Below are 14595 nucleotides of genomic sequence, written 5' to 3' on the forward strand. Positions count from 1 at the left end.
TTGTTGGGATGGATGTAGTTGATAATGCTTACGCTTTTCAACACCAAGCTACAGCTGCTACTGGATTATAAAGAAAGCCACCATCCAGGTTGGCATGTACTGTGCCTATCAATGTCATCGTGAGTGTTCTCTGATAGCTTCCTGTTGGCCTCTATAACTGTCTGTCACTGTTTAGGGTGAGAGTTTTTCATGTGGGAGATGCTGTAATGAAGATCATCAGTTGCCAGGGACTATTTCAAAGGGGAAAGGAATCAGACCTATGAATAAACACATATCTATTTATTTAAACACTCATTTATCTATAAACGCCATAATCTCTGCTATTCTTTAGCAGTAGTCCCTGGATCCTATCAGAAAAGTCCTTTCTGAGTTTACTTTTTAACTGGAACTGCAAGTAGTTATATAACGTAATCTGCTTTATGTTACAGCAAAGGAGTCTATCAAGACCCTATGGATATCATAGGCATAATTTTGAACAGGAAGAAGGCCATTGCCCTGAAAATCAGACAGCCGTTATTAACTGGCATCCTGTGTTTGATACTTCATTTCTGTTTAAGGTATGTCTAATTAAACATATGTAATTTATGCTTTGTACACTATATGTTACTCTAATTTTATGTATTGTGAGATTGGGGGATCAGACTCCAAGGGTAGATGCGTTTTTTCAGTGAGACGCCAATCCGATACTGAGTTTTTAAGGGCTGGTAGCCCACTTTTTTTTTAAAGTAAAGTTCAAAGAAAACAAAAGTAGCCCTCGCAGGGGGTTTTCATCATTCCTGTATCTTGGAAATACATCAATAATTCAGCCTCCCGGCTTTCACATTTGCCATCTGGCTGTTCAGGTCTTAAACTTAGGCCCCACGTTCTGCTCCTCAGAACTACCAGCTTCTTAGCCATAAGCACACGTCTAGCTTACGTCCTGCTGCAGCTAAGCACACACCTAGCTTACGTCCTGCTGCAGCTAAGCACACACCTAGCTTACGTCCTGCTGCAGCTAAGCACACACCTAGCTTATCTCTTGGTGCTCCAACAGTAATCACCTCTGCCTCCTGCAGAGATGCATCCACTCTGTCTTCTCTCACAGAGCTTTTGGGAGTCACCTGACTCCTTAGCACAGACCTCCTGTCTGTGGGGTGGGGCCCTGAATGCTGCTCAGATCAGCCTTTAAAAACCCAAAACACAGCTGACCAATTATCATGTGTTTCTTTACAGAATCTGGCGTAAAATAGCCATTTCTCACCCAGCACAGGGTCCTATCCTCACAGTATATAAATTCCATGTGTAGTGCTCACCCCTGGAGGATTGCTGAGAATATACCCAGGTCTCCCTTGCTTCCAGTCCATGCACTTCGACAATTCAGCCTCAGTTTAAAATCTATTGTTGAATAACTAGTACAGGAGAGGGGTTTGGGGGTCACAGGATGCTCCAAAATGTTAATAACAATCAATGAGAGGACAGATATTTTAGTAGAAAATCCTTACAGGAGCAGTACACACTACAGTACTAAACCAGTTCATACTCACAATGCCCCAAGAATTGTCTGCCACCCAGAATTCACAGGTAGATCCTCAGTAGGGAAATTAAAGATCCTTCTCCAGACCAGGACTTCAGGACAGTGCCCTTGCAAAATGTCTATTAGCAATTTCCTCCAGGCCCAGTTCCCACTGAGGCCCAGATGGCAAACTCTTGCCTCATTAATTCTCTCCTAGGGTAAGGTGACCAGATTTTTAAAAGAAATCCGGGGACATATTTTTTCTTTATTAGTAATGGCAACAATCAGCGACTCTCTGCCTGTCGCCGTCCGCTTCAGTCTTACTCTCCGGGCCCCCGGCTACTACTGGGTGGGGAGCGGAGGAAGATCACTCCGCCAGGGAAGGCAAAGAGATAGGCAGGTGGCTGGCCAGGATTTGAGCCAAGGCAGAAGAACATGTGAGCGAAGCTGAATGGGCATGCACCCGAAACTGAAGAAATATTCCATTTCGCTCCGACCAGCACATGATCATCAGAAAGGGGCGCAGATAATGGAAAAAATACAACCCCCTTGTGCTAGTAGGCACGGCGGAGCGGGGGGGGGGGTGTAATTCAAATTTTTTAATTTTAATTCTGCACTGATTGTCTTTAAAATTGCCCCTGCCCCCAATAAATCCCATCTAGGGACAAAACCAGGGACAGACTTGGTCCGGGGACAGTGTCCTCAATCAGGGGACTGTCCCCTGAAACTGTGGATATCTGGTCACCCTATCCTAGGGGCAGCATCCCCAAGAGAACTGGAACTTTCCCTAAAGAGGAAAGAACTCTGCTCAGACCTAAAGATTTTTGTCACATCCCAAGTCACCTTCAGAATGACTCCTTCCAGGTATTGGCTGGGGCATGATAAATATCCATACCAGGTATCTGGATGTACCAGGTATCTAGATATATGCCACGGGAGAATCAACCTGTCAAATAAGATGTTCAGGATGCTGTGGCCAATCAAGGCCGATGAAGGAGGTGTGATTTGGCCTCCAAAATGCGACTTTGATTGGAATTCACTGCGTCTTTCTCAAGCAGTTCTAGTGGGGACTGAACTTTGGATTGCGGTTACCCCACTGGGCTTGTTTTAGGCCTGTCATCAGTGATGTCTGTGAGATTAATACAGTTTAATTTTAGCCCTTTTATTGAATAAATATTGCTAAACTATTGGTGGCTTGGCCCCACTCTATCCCACTCCCTCCCCTCTTGCAGTGCAGGAAACCGCATGTGATTCGGACAGGAATCACACCGCATTAATTTTGTATGGGCTTAAATCGCACCATAAAGGTATCAGTTTTGGTTATCAGAGCATTTGCGCAACTACAAGTACTCATGCAAATGTTTAGTATCGGCACCGATACTGGCATCAGTATCTGTGCAACCCTACTGTCTGTGCCTTCATTAGGGAGATCCCCCCTTTCTATTTGTCCAGTTTACAGTGCAAGTTGTCAACAGAACAGGAATACAGGAAATCTGCCAGTGGGAACACTGTGGAAACCTGGTGAAACTAGAGATTTCCTCACTTTGGTGGGCTTTCCTATCACTTCCTGTTTTGGAAATGGAACAGATTGAAGGAAAATTTCATCAATGGGACACAGATGGTAAAAAAAAAAAAAAAAAAAAAGAAAGAAAAAAGGACCAGTATAATAACCTTCTCTTAAAGCGGAGCTCCGCTGAAAAAAAATATTAAAAGCCAGCAGCAACAAATACTGCAGCTGCTGACTTTTAATATTAGGACACTTACCTTTCCTGGAGTCCAGCTCCGTCCGCAGCGATCGCTCATCACTCTGCTGCCCCCCCCCCCCGCCATCCTCGGTGAGGGAACCAAGAAGTCAAGCGCTCCGGCTTCACTGCCCAGTTCCCTACGGCGCATGTGCGAGTCGCGCTGCGTCTGCTGACTGGCTCCTGCTGTGCTCTGGGAGCCGAGTGTTCCCAGAACACAACGGCAGCAGGTATCTGCACCCCCCTCCCCCTGAAAGGTGTCAAATGTGACACCGGAGGGGGGAGGGTTCCGATCAGCGGGAGTTCCACTGTAGGGTGGAGCTCCGCTTTAACCAAAAAAACAACTCTTATTCAAATTGCAAAACATGGAGTTTACTTCTAATTGAATGAACTTCATGCGAAAAAAAATACTGACAATGTGCTGGGTAACCGCTTGTTCAGTTCCATGGGATGCATACCATCTCAAGGATCACTGCTGTTTCTGCATTATTTAGTTTCAACCATAGAAGAATATATAGATATCATGATATCATAATAATTTGCAGCAACAGGAGAGCTGCGGCTTCAATACACAGAAGCTGCACTGTCCACCCCTCCTCTCCCCTTGTCCTTTCACAGAATTCTTTGTATTTTGTGGACAGTTCATAAAATACAAAGCATTCTGTAAATAGGCAAGGGGAGAGGGGCACGGACAAATGACAGTGTTGTTTCTGTCTATGAGAGCCACAGCTGCAGAAGTATATTATAATAGCTATTCTATCTGACATCAGTGAATCCTTAAAGCGGAGTTCCACCCTAAAAATGAACTTTCTATTAACAGCTTGCCTTTAATGTAAAAAAATAAAATAATTAAAAAATAAATGTACTCACTTTTATCTGGCTGTTACTAGGCAGATTTCGTAATCTGCCTATTTCCTGGTCCTAGGTGGTTCAACTTCCTGTCCTAAGACCCCATTGCCTCCTGGGAAATGATGACACTCATTTCCCAGGAGTCTCTGGGCATTACTGTGCCTAAAAATCAGCCAGCATGCACCTCTCTCTGAAAACCAGGAAGAAAAAGGAACTGGGCTTCACATGCCCACACATATGATGGATACGGCTACAACATGAGCTGGAGGATATAAGGCAAGTGTTTGCAATGATTTCTGGAACGATTGGGGAGCTATTAATATGTTTTAGGGACTATTTACCAATTAAGACCCGGACCTTTAGGCAGCTAAAGGACCTGGCCAGTTTTTGCAATTCGGCACTGCGTCGCTTTAACTGACAATTGCACGGTCGTGCGACGTGCCTCCCAAACAAAATTGGCGTCCTTTTTTCCCCACAAATACAGCTTTCTTTTGGTGGTATTTGATCACCTCTTTTTTGCGCTATAAACAAAAATAGAGCGACAATTTTGAAAAAAGTTCAATATGTTTTACTTTTTGCTATAATAAATATCCCCCAAAAATATATAAAAAAATAAAAATTTTCCTCAGTTTAGGCCAATACGTATTCTTCTACCTATTTTTGGTAAAAAAATCGCAATAAACGTTTATCGATTGGTTTGCGCAAAATTTATAGCGTTTACAAAATAGGGGATAGTTTTATTGCATTTTTATTAATTATTTTCTTTTACTACTAATGGCAGCGATCAGCGATTTTTTTCGTGACTGCGACATTATGGCGGACACTTCGGACAATTTTGACACATTTTTGGGACCATTGTCATTTTCACAGCAAAAAATGCATTAAAAATGCATTGTTTACTGTGAAAATGACAATTGCAGTTTGGGAGTTGACCACAAGGGGGCGCTGAAGGGGTTAAGTGTGACCTCATTTGTGTTTCTAACTGTAGGGGGGTGTGGCTGTAGGTGTGACGTCATTGATTGTGTTTCCCTATAAAATGGAACACACGATCAATGACGGCGCCACAGTGAAGAATGGGGAAGCCGTGTTTACACACAGCTCTCCCCGTTCTTCAGCTCCGGGGACCGATCGCGGGACTTCAGCAGCGATCGGTCCCGCGGTCACGGTCACAGAGCTTCGGACCGTGCGCCCGCGACCCACGGCTGGGCACTTAGAGGACGTACCTGTACGTGCTTGTGCCCAGCCGTGCCATTCTGCCGACGTATATGTACAGGAGGCGGTCCTTAAGTGGTTAAAGGGGTTGTAAAGGATTTTTTTTCCCTAAATAGCTTTCTTTACCTTAGTGTAGTCCTCCTTCACTTATCTCATGCTTCGATTTTACTTTTAAATGTCCTTATTTCTTCTGAGAAATCCTCACTTCCTGTTCTTCTGTCTGTAACTACACACAGTACTGCAAAGCTTTCTCCCTGGTGTGGAGAAAACCTCTTGAGGGGGGAGGGGGCGAGCAGGAGTGTCAGGATGTTCACTAACACACAGCTCCTTTCTCTATCTGCAAAGTAGAGAGTCTCCTGACTTGCCTGCTCACCCCCTCCCCCCCTCAGCAGGCTTTCTCCACACCAGGGAGAAAGTGTAACATTACTGTGTATAGTTACAGACAGAAGATCAGGAAGTGAGGATTTCTCAGAAGAAATAAGGACATTTAAAAGCAAAATGGAAGGATGAGGTAAGTGAAGGAGGACTGCACTAAGGTAAAGGAAGCTATTTAGGGAAAAAATGTTTTTCCTTTACAACCCCTTTAATGCGATTAATTTTAGCTTGCAAAAAAATAAAATTATGCCTGTAACCCCCACTTTAAATACAAAACAACACTGATGCTGGAGGTGAAATACACCTCATGGGAATAAATTAGTTATCCAGCACACTTTAAGAAAAAAACGTCTCAGGTTCACTTTCTTGCCAAAACAGCTACAGTGTATGCCTAGAATACTAAATTTCTTCAGAATGTGCTTGTTCTCTGGTTGGCCTCTAGCTTTATTACTTAGGGATTCAATAACCTGATGCCAATTATGAAGTTTATGGTTCCCAGGATCCTATTCTGCAAACTTGCTCAGCCTCAGTCGCTCACCAAACAATGAAGCAGCCTATAGATAAAGTTACCAATGGAAGCCTATGTATTCCACCCCCTTTAACCCAGTTATTACAACTTTATTTGGCCAGGTTCTTTATAAATGTATAATGTAGTGAAAAATGAATCTCTGGTGTAATGTATCTTAACAGTGCTATTCATTATAAAGATCCCAGAAATGTTTTTCAAAATAAAACAAGAGGTTCACCTAAACAGAACCTATTATTAAAAAATAAGTAAACTCTGATTGTTTTTTTTTTCTTCCCTGCAAAGGAAAAGCATATGCGATGCATACTAGCCCATGAGGATGAACTCAGGGGTGTGCGCAACCTGCACGTGCAGAGCCCGCCAGGAAGTCAAATCGCATGCAGTGTGACATTTCTCGATCTCTGCAGCTGCGGATCGGGAAAATGTCTCATTGCCTGTTATTAGCGATTTGCATTGCCGACTTAATGGCGGGCTCTGCAAGTGCGGGTTGCAAACTCGCCTGAGCTCATCCTTACTAATACATTATGTGACGCTTACCTGCAAATGAAGCCTGCATCGTTCCTGCTGGAGGCCGCATTCATCTTCACCCATCTTCCTTCCGAGACCGCGGACTCCAGCTCTGTGACTGGCCAGAGCCGCGTGAGGTCACTTCTGCGCACGCGTGCGGGAGCCGCCGGTTTCGGCACACGTTTCTGAAGAAACAGCACGGCGACCGTTCCTTTAGAGCACATGCACTGGTGACATCAGCGCAGTATACAGTAAATATCTCCTAAACGGCGCATGTTAAGGAGATATTTACAGTGCAGCACCTATAGGTAAGCATTATGCCCTGTACACATGACCGGTTAACCCGTTTTCAATAGAATTCCGTCAAGCTGTCTTGCATACACACGGTCACACCAAATTCCGACAGTGAAGAACGCGGTGACGTACAACACAACGACGAGCCGAGAAAAACTTAGTTCAATGCTTCAGAGCATGCGTCGACTTGATTCTGAGCATGCGTGGTTTTTAGTCCGTCGCAATTGCATCCAGACGAATGAAATTTTTTGCATCGGAAAAATTGAGAACATGTTCTCTATCTAAATCTGTCGGAATTTCAGATGGAAAAAGTCAGATAGGGCATACACACGGACAGAATATCCGATAAAAAGCTTCCGGCATTATTCTAGGCTTACCAATAGGTACAAATAGGTAGATTCACAAAGAGTTAGGCCGGCTTATCTACAGATAAGCCGACCTAACTCTGAATCTAAGCCGGCCTATGTTTAAGTGTATTCTCTAACAGAGATACACTTAAACATACCTAAGATAGGCTGGCTTGCGCCACTCTATCTTAGGCTGCAATGTTTATTTTGCCCGCTAGATGGCGCTGCCATTGCGGCCGGCCTAGATTATGTAAATGAGGGACTACGCCGATTCCCGAGGATTTACGAGCGTACGCCGGGCCTACACCGTCGAGTTACGTTGTTTCCGTACGCGATAGGCAGCCTAAAGTTAGTCCACCTATGAGGTGGAATAACAATGTTAAGTATGGCCGCCGTTCCCGCCGCGAGGTTCGAATTTATTACGTCGTTTGCGCAAGTCGTCTGCGAATCGGGATTTACGTCGTTTACGTACGCGTCTAAATCAATAGGCCCGTACGGCCTACTTAGCCGCAATGTGCACTGGGAAATGTAGTCGCCCGGCGCATGCGCAGTGTAAAAAACGTCAAAAAACGTGAGGTCAAGCCTCATTTCAATAATACACGCCCCCCTCCCAGTCATTTGAATTAGGCGCACTTACGCCCGCTCGTTTTAGGCTACGCCGCCTAAAATTTGAAGGTAAGTGGTTTGAGAATCACTTTTAACCTAAATAATTTAAGGCGGTGTAGCCTAAAAAAAGTAGGCTAGGCCGTCCTAATTTTAGGCGCCCGTACGTGAATCTACGTGAATTTACTTCCTCTTTACATGACAAACTGGAACAATCTATGTGTAATTCTTTGTTTTTCATAGTTATTCATGAAACTTAATAACTTCTTTTGACTACCTAGGTAAGCCAACTGAGTTTGTTCACCAACACTCATGTCAAGAAGCCAGTGGAATGTGTTGATGATTCGGTTGCGCCTCGTAGTACAACCAAGAAAGTCAAGAAAGGTACTTTAGGTCCTTTATTTCATGTTAACTTAAAATGCAAGCTACAGCATAAACAATGTACATTATTCAGGTATTTCCTACCAGGGCTTTTTTTCTCAGAGAATAAGTGCAGGAACTCACCCTCCCCAGACAAATCTCTGCCCCCAACCCCGTCGTTCCGTGGGAAGAGAAGTAAAGCAGCGCCAAATCTGTGTACTGCTCAAGGCCCAAAAAGGCACAGAGTACCGCACTTAGTAGTGCATAACACAGAGCATAGGAAAGTGTTCTCTGCAGTGATGAGGTGTATGAATCACACAGGGCACAGAGAAAATTATTAGCACAAGGGACAGTACTTGCATATCTCCCCCAATGTAACCATCCATTGCTCACCTCACCTCTGTGCCCCCATTCATATTTCACCTCTGCAGCCCTAGACCACAGCTCACCTAAGCCCAGGGCCGCCATCAGAGGGGTACGACCCACACTCATGTAAGGGACCCAGGCATTCCAAGGGCCCTGGACGTCCCGATCGGCCCAAGCCCGGGAATCATTTCTATCTGCTGCCTGAAGGCTGGGTGATTGACAGCCACGGTAGCTACTTGTTTCCACCCACCTTCCCCTCTACCAATCTGGGTGTATCCCAAGATTCTACTCGTGGCACCTGTGAGGGGTGAGTTTAGTGTTCCCCCCGGTAACCAGGAAGTGTGGCTTAGTGGCTGAAAGTATTGAGTGTCTCAAGGCCACAAGCCAGCTCCTGGTGCCTGGGATCAGGACCGAAACGGGGGGGGGAGGGGGGCGTCTGCCGGTCTCAGCCGATCTTCTCCTCCTGCCGCTCCCCCGGAGCTCATCCAGGCAGCAGATGGAGGAGATGGGGAGCGGAGTGCTGGGGAGGGATCAGAGGTGATTGTCAGGAAAAGCACTTCTGTCCCTGGCACGCCCCCTCCAGTCATCAGCATGAAATGACAGGGCTCCCCTCTACCCCTTTTCTGCATCCATGTCCTGGCTCCTCCCCCTGCAGATGCTGGGAAGTGCCAAGTGGAACTTTATGTTACAGGTAGTGGCCGGATTACTTTGATATCCCACAATTTATGCCCCCCCCCCCCCCAGTAACTTTTCATGTGGGTCTGCTAATTCAAAAATCTGTCCTGTCACTGCTTTGTGTCTATGATCTTCATGCTCCCATCTAATCTCCCTTCACTATGCTTGCTGCTATGATTATAAACTATGGGCCTGATCCACAAAAGGGATATGCCGGCGTATATACTGATACGCCGTCGTATCCCTGTTTCTATCTATGGAACTGATCCACAGAATCAGTTTCACATAGATAAGCAGAAGATCCGACATGTGTAAGGGACTTACACTGTCGGATCTTAGGATGCAGTACCGCAGCCGCCGCTGGGGGCATTTCTCGTCGAAATCCAGCGTCGGGTATGCAAATTAGCACTTACGGAGATCCACAAATCTTTTACGCTTCGTTTTTTCTCCGTAAGTATTAGTTTGCCGTCGCAAAATTAGGGCTGCTTTTACAAGGTGTAAACTTAGTACACCATGTAAAAGTAGACCCTTCTATCCCGCGTCGCTGTCATTTAAAAAAAAAATAAAAATTCCCGCCGCAACTCTTTTTTTTTTTTTTTTACGCCCGTCACGATTCTCAAAACCCGGCGCAACGTAAAACCGCGCAAAGCACGTCGGGAAAATAACGTCGGGAGCATGCGCAGTACGTCCGGCGCGGGAGCGCGCCTAATTTAAATGGGACTCGCTCCATTAGATTAGGAACGCCTTGCGCCGGACGGATTTAAGTTACACCGCTCAAAATTTCTAGGTAAGTGCTTTGTGGATCGGGCACTTAGGTAGATTTTGCGGCGGTGTAACATAAACGGGAAAAATTAAGTTACGCTGGGTTTTTGTGGATCAGGCCCTATGTAAGCTGATCAAGTCTTCTGATCACTACAGAGTGCTGCACAAATATTCCAGCAAGGATACAGAATCCCTAATATCAAGTCTGGGTGACATCACTGTGATTGCCTCATGCCTAGCAGAGAGATTGTGACTCTTATAGATTGGCTGCATTTTACCAATTTTCCTACAATCACTTTCTGCAGATTTATCACTTCTTTCTGCTGCAGAAAAATAATACAAATAAAAAAACTACTGACACCGTTCACTGCCCTACTGATATGGGATGGAGGAGGAGGAGGACGACAAGGGATGGAGCAGGAGAAGGAGGACATGGGATGGAGGAGGAGAACACTGACCTGACCTCACTGACCTCACTGACCTGACCTCACTGACCTGACCACACTGACCTGGTGGGTATATGAGTATGTACATGAGAGGGGTGGGTAGTATGTACACAAGAGGGGTGGGTATAGGTGGGTAGTATGTACACGAGAGGGGTGGGTATAGGTGGGTAGTATGTACATGAGAGGGGTGGGTAGTATGTACACGAGAGGGGTGCGTAGTATAAAATACACCACTGATGCATTAGTGACCAGTGCCAGTTATTTAACCCCTTTGTGCTGCATTAGTGGCACTGGTATCAGAGTTTATGAACCTTTTGATGCTGCACCATATAGGGGTTAATTAACTCTGATACCGGTACCACAAATGCAGCACAAGGGGGTTAATTAACTGCCACTGGTCACTAATGTATAGTAATACAATAACCCCCTCCATGCTGCATATTTCAAATACCAATGTAAACTCCCCCCCCCCCAAAGAGTTAAACACTTCAGGCAGGTTGACACAGCTATGCCACTACAACAGTGATTTAGGTTACGTTTTTAGCTTCAGAAAACTTACTTTGACTGTTGCATGGGGCTTCACTGACTCCTCACAGGTCTTCACAGCAGCACACTCTCCTTGACTGTTTCTTCCCGCCTCCTGTGAATGACATCACGCCGGGCGGGACTAGGAAGCTCCTGTCGGGCGGAGAACACTCTGCCTGGCAGGGAAGTGAATGATCCGTGATTCACTCACAGCACACTCGCTCTGCTGCAGACAGTGTACCAGCGGGTGGCAAGGCTGTCTTCAGCAGTGCGGAACAAGTGGCATCCTTAGCCTCCCCTACCCCCCCCCCCTGCTCAGTCGGCTCCTGGCGGGTTCAGCAGCTGTCGGCCTGGCCGCTCCGCCTCCACCTCCCCTTCAGCGCAGCGCAGTTTAATAAAGCGCCCAGAAGCGATTCAGTTCGCATGCGCCGCGCTTTATAAGTTTTTCATTCATTCAAGATGGCAATCCTTTACCGGCCCGCTCACGCTGCCAGCTTGAGGGACACTGACTGGGCGAGCCTTGGCGGCACTCAGGGCTAATAGTTAAGTGCTTCATCGCCGAGACTCTGGGCTTTTCATGGACCAATTCGGGGATCCAGCCTCCCCAGCCCACCCCTAACAATGCCCCTGCGGCCACCCCCATCTGCAGCTTACCACTTCTTTCCCCCATCTGCAGCTTACCACTTCTTTCCCCATCTGCAGCTTACCACTTCCTTCTACCATCCACAGCTTACCACTTCTTTCCCTTTGTCCACAGCACACCACTTCTTTCCCCCATCCGCAGCACACCACTTCTTTCCCCTGTCAAAAGCACACCACTTCTTTCTCCCATCCACAGCACACCACTTCTTTCTCCCATCCACAGCACACCAATTCTTTCCTGCTCCACAGCTTACCACTTCTTTCCCTCATCCGCAGCTTACCACTTCTTCCCTCCATCCACAGCTTTCCACTTCTTTCCCCCATACCGCAGCATACCACTTCTTTCCCCCGTCCGCAGTTTACCAATTCTTTCCCCCCCTTCACAGTTTACCACTTCTTTCCTCCATCCGCAGCTTACCACTCCCCCCCCCCCCTTAACAGCTTACCACTCCTCTCCCTGATCACAGCTTACAATTACATTCCCCCCTTCACTGCATACCACTTCTTTTCTCCATCCGCAGTATACCACTTCTTTCCCCCATCCGCAGCTTACCATATCCCCCGCCCTTCACAGCTTACCACTTCTTTCCCCCATCCGCAGCTTACCACTTCTTTCCCCCCTTTGCAGCTTACTGCTTCTTTCCCCCATCTGCAGCTTACCACTACTTTCCCACCATCCTCAGCATACCACTTATTTCCCCCATCTGCAGCTTACCACTTCTTTCCCCCATCTGCAGAAAGAGGCAGCGGGTCATGTGAGCGCCGATCGGCGCTCTGAGACAGGTAGAAGGCTTAATTTCTCTTTCTTTCATAGACGGACACAGCCTTCATTGACCTTAGGGTTATGCTTCTTCCTACCAGGAGATCTCCTGGTAGGAAGAAGCATAACCCTAAGGTCAATGAAGGCTGTGTCCGTCTATGAACTCAGAGAAATGGATTTTACGGTGAGTACAAAAATCCTTTTTTCTATATAAAGCACAGTCACATTACATGAATCAACCGAGAGGATAATGTAAATTTAACCCTAATTTGCACAGCAGGAGGGGCGGGGGTGGGCACATACACGGAGCTGACAGGCAGGGAAGAGAGGATGGAGGAGAGCACAGAGGAGAGTCAGGAGACACAGCGGATGATGAAGGCGCATAAACTGACCATGGTGTCAGGGCTCAGCAGCCATGATAAACCGTGGTCAGTTTACAAAGGAGAGGGCATAGCCAGGCAGGATCAGCCAGGTATTTCTGGTGATACAAGGAGCAAAATTACACAGCACACGCACTGTGCTGTATAACATGCTTTAAAGGAAGAGGATCTTAGACGTTGATATCCAAAACAAATATAAAAAACACCCCTTTTTGACTAGTCTGACTTTTTTCTCACTGTTCCAAATGTGGACTGGAGCAATATCCGTTGCTTTCGGCGGGATTACAGCTGCGACCAGTCATGCTGCTCTCTCTCCATAGGACACATTGGTCCTTCTGCTCCATACCCAGCCATGTCACGATGTGCTTAAAGGCACAGCATGATCCTGTAAATAAAAAGTAAATGTCCCTTAGACTTTCAAAGGGGCACAATAAAGAAAAAGGGGGAACGACCCCTAGTAGCTTATATCATTATCTGTTTTAAATTTCACTGCATGAAACACTTACTGCACTGGAGTTGTGAACACAAAAAAATAACAATAATATTTTATTTGTTTTTTAGATCACAGGCAGTGCCATATCATTTTAATTTAATTATTTTTCAATGTGTGGGAACACAAGTTTATATTGGCAGCAGCAGCCAAGGATTTACAGTGATATAAATATATATATATACAGTATTTATTGGTTGATTCGTGCGGGAGTATCTACACATTTTCATCATTCTGCCTCTGCTTCCCATGTTTGAATGTAAAAGAAAATTTGATTGTTGTTTTTACCATAAAATCTTTTTGTCTGGGTTCATTGAAGGACACAGCACCCACCCTGTTTACTGACTTCTCACTTGGTATTATATGGCTCTATACTGCAGTGGTTACTAACTGAAGATTTGGGCACAAGCAGGAGCCACCTGTCCTAGGTGGTGCAATACCCTATGGTCATTCTAGTAAGCTGGTTGTGTCCTTCAATGTACTCAGAAGAAAAAGATTTTATGATGAGTACAAACATCACATTTTTACTGCAAGAGAATTTTCCAAAACATTTACTTTGTAAAGAATACCCAATCACATGCAAGAAAAAAAAAGTACTTTTGCTTGCACATTGAATAATACATTTCAGTATAGCTCCACCTCATTTACTAAACTAAGAGAAAATTCCTTTGAAAAGTTAATGGCCTATTTGTCTTTAGTTAATCAATCCAAATGTGTACGCCTTCTATGACAAATTCTATTTCATTCCATAGCAGCTTCTTTTACCATATCACTATTTCTTTATAACTCCATTTTTTATCTTAAATCCAAAGAACAAGAGGTCGAGGAGCGTTCCCCCAGAAGTAACTTCCCAGATACCTGGCTGTTTGAATTAGTGTTGATTGGGTAAGTAAATTATTGCTCAGTAGGGATGAGCAAAGTGATTTCTGCAAGTTGTCACCAAAGTGACATCTCCCTCAATAAGCTGCTTGGGTGAAATTTGCTTAAAGGAAAACATTCTTATTTTTTTAATTTAATTTTTAGGAAGGGAGGGTGTATTTAGGGTAGTTTTGGTTTAGTTTGTTTCATAAAATGTTATTTGTATTTGAATTTTTTTAGGAGTTGCTTCACTGCCATAGGCGGTTTTGCATTTTTTTGTGTAAATGTTTTAAAAATCATTTTAGGTCTGAATATTACATCCCCCAACGCATTATGGCCACGGATTTAGAAAGACTTACGACTGCGTATCAGTAGATATGCCAT

At 45.3% G+C, this 14595-nt stretch overlaps 1 protein-coding gene across 1 annotated transcript in view; it reads left to right on the forward strand.

Annotated features, from left to right (window-relative positions):
* The window catches only part of LOC120946920 (alpha-2-macroglobulin-like protein 1), a 174381-nt gene that overhangs the window by 68125 nt on the left and 91661 nt on the right, over positions 1 to 14595 (forward strand). Inside the window, exons 16-18 of the mRNA XM_040361744.1 lie at positions 429 to 557; positions 8229 to 8331; positions 14166 to 14238. Coding sequence (XP_040217678.1) covers positions 429 to 557; positions 8229 to 8331; positions 14166 to 14238 — 305 coding nt within the window. The remainder of the gene's footprint in view (positions 1 to 428; positions 558 to 8228; positions 8332 to 14165; positions 14239 to 14595) is intronic.

The sequence above is a fragment of the Rana temporaria genome, chromosome 8, assembly GCF_905171775.1.
Source record: "Rana temporaria chromosome 8, aRanTem1.1, whole genome shotgun sequence".
Lineage (NCBI taxonomy): Eukaryota > Metazoa > Chordata > Amphibia > Anura > Ranidae > Rana > Rana temporaria.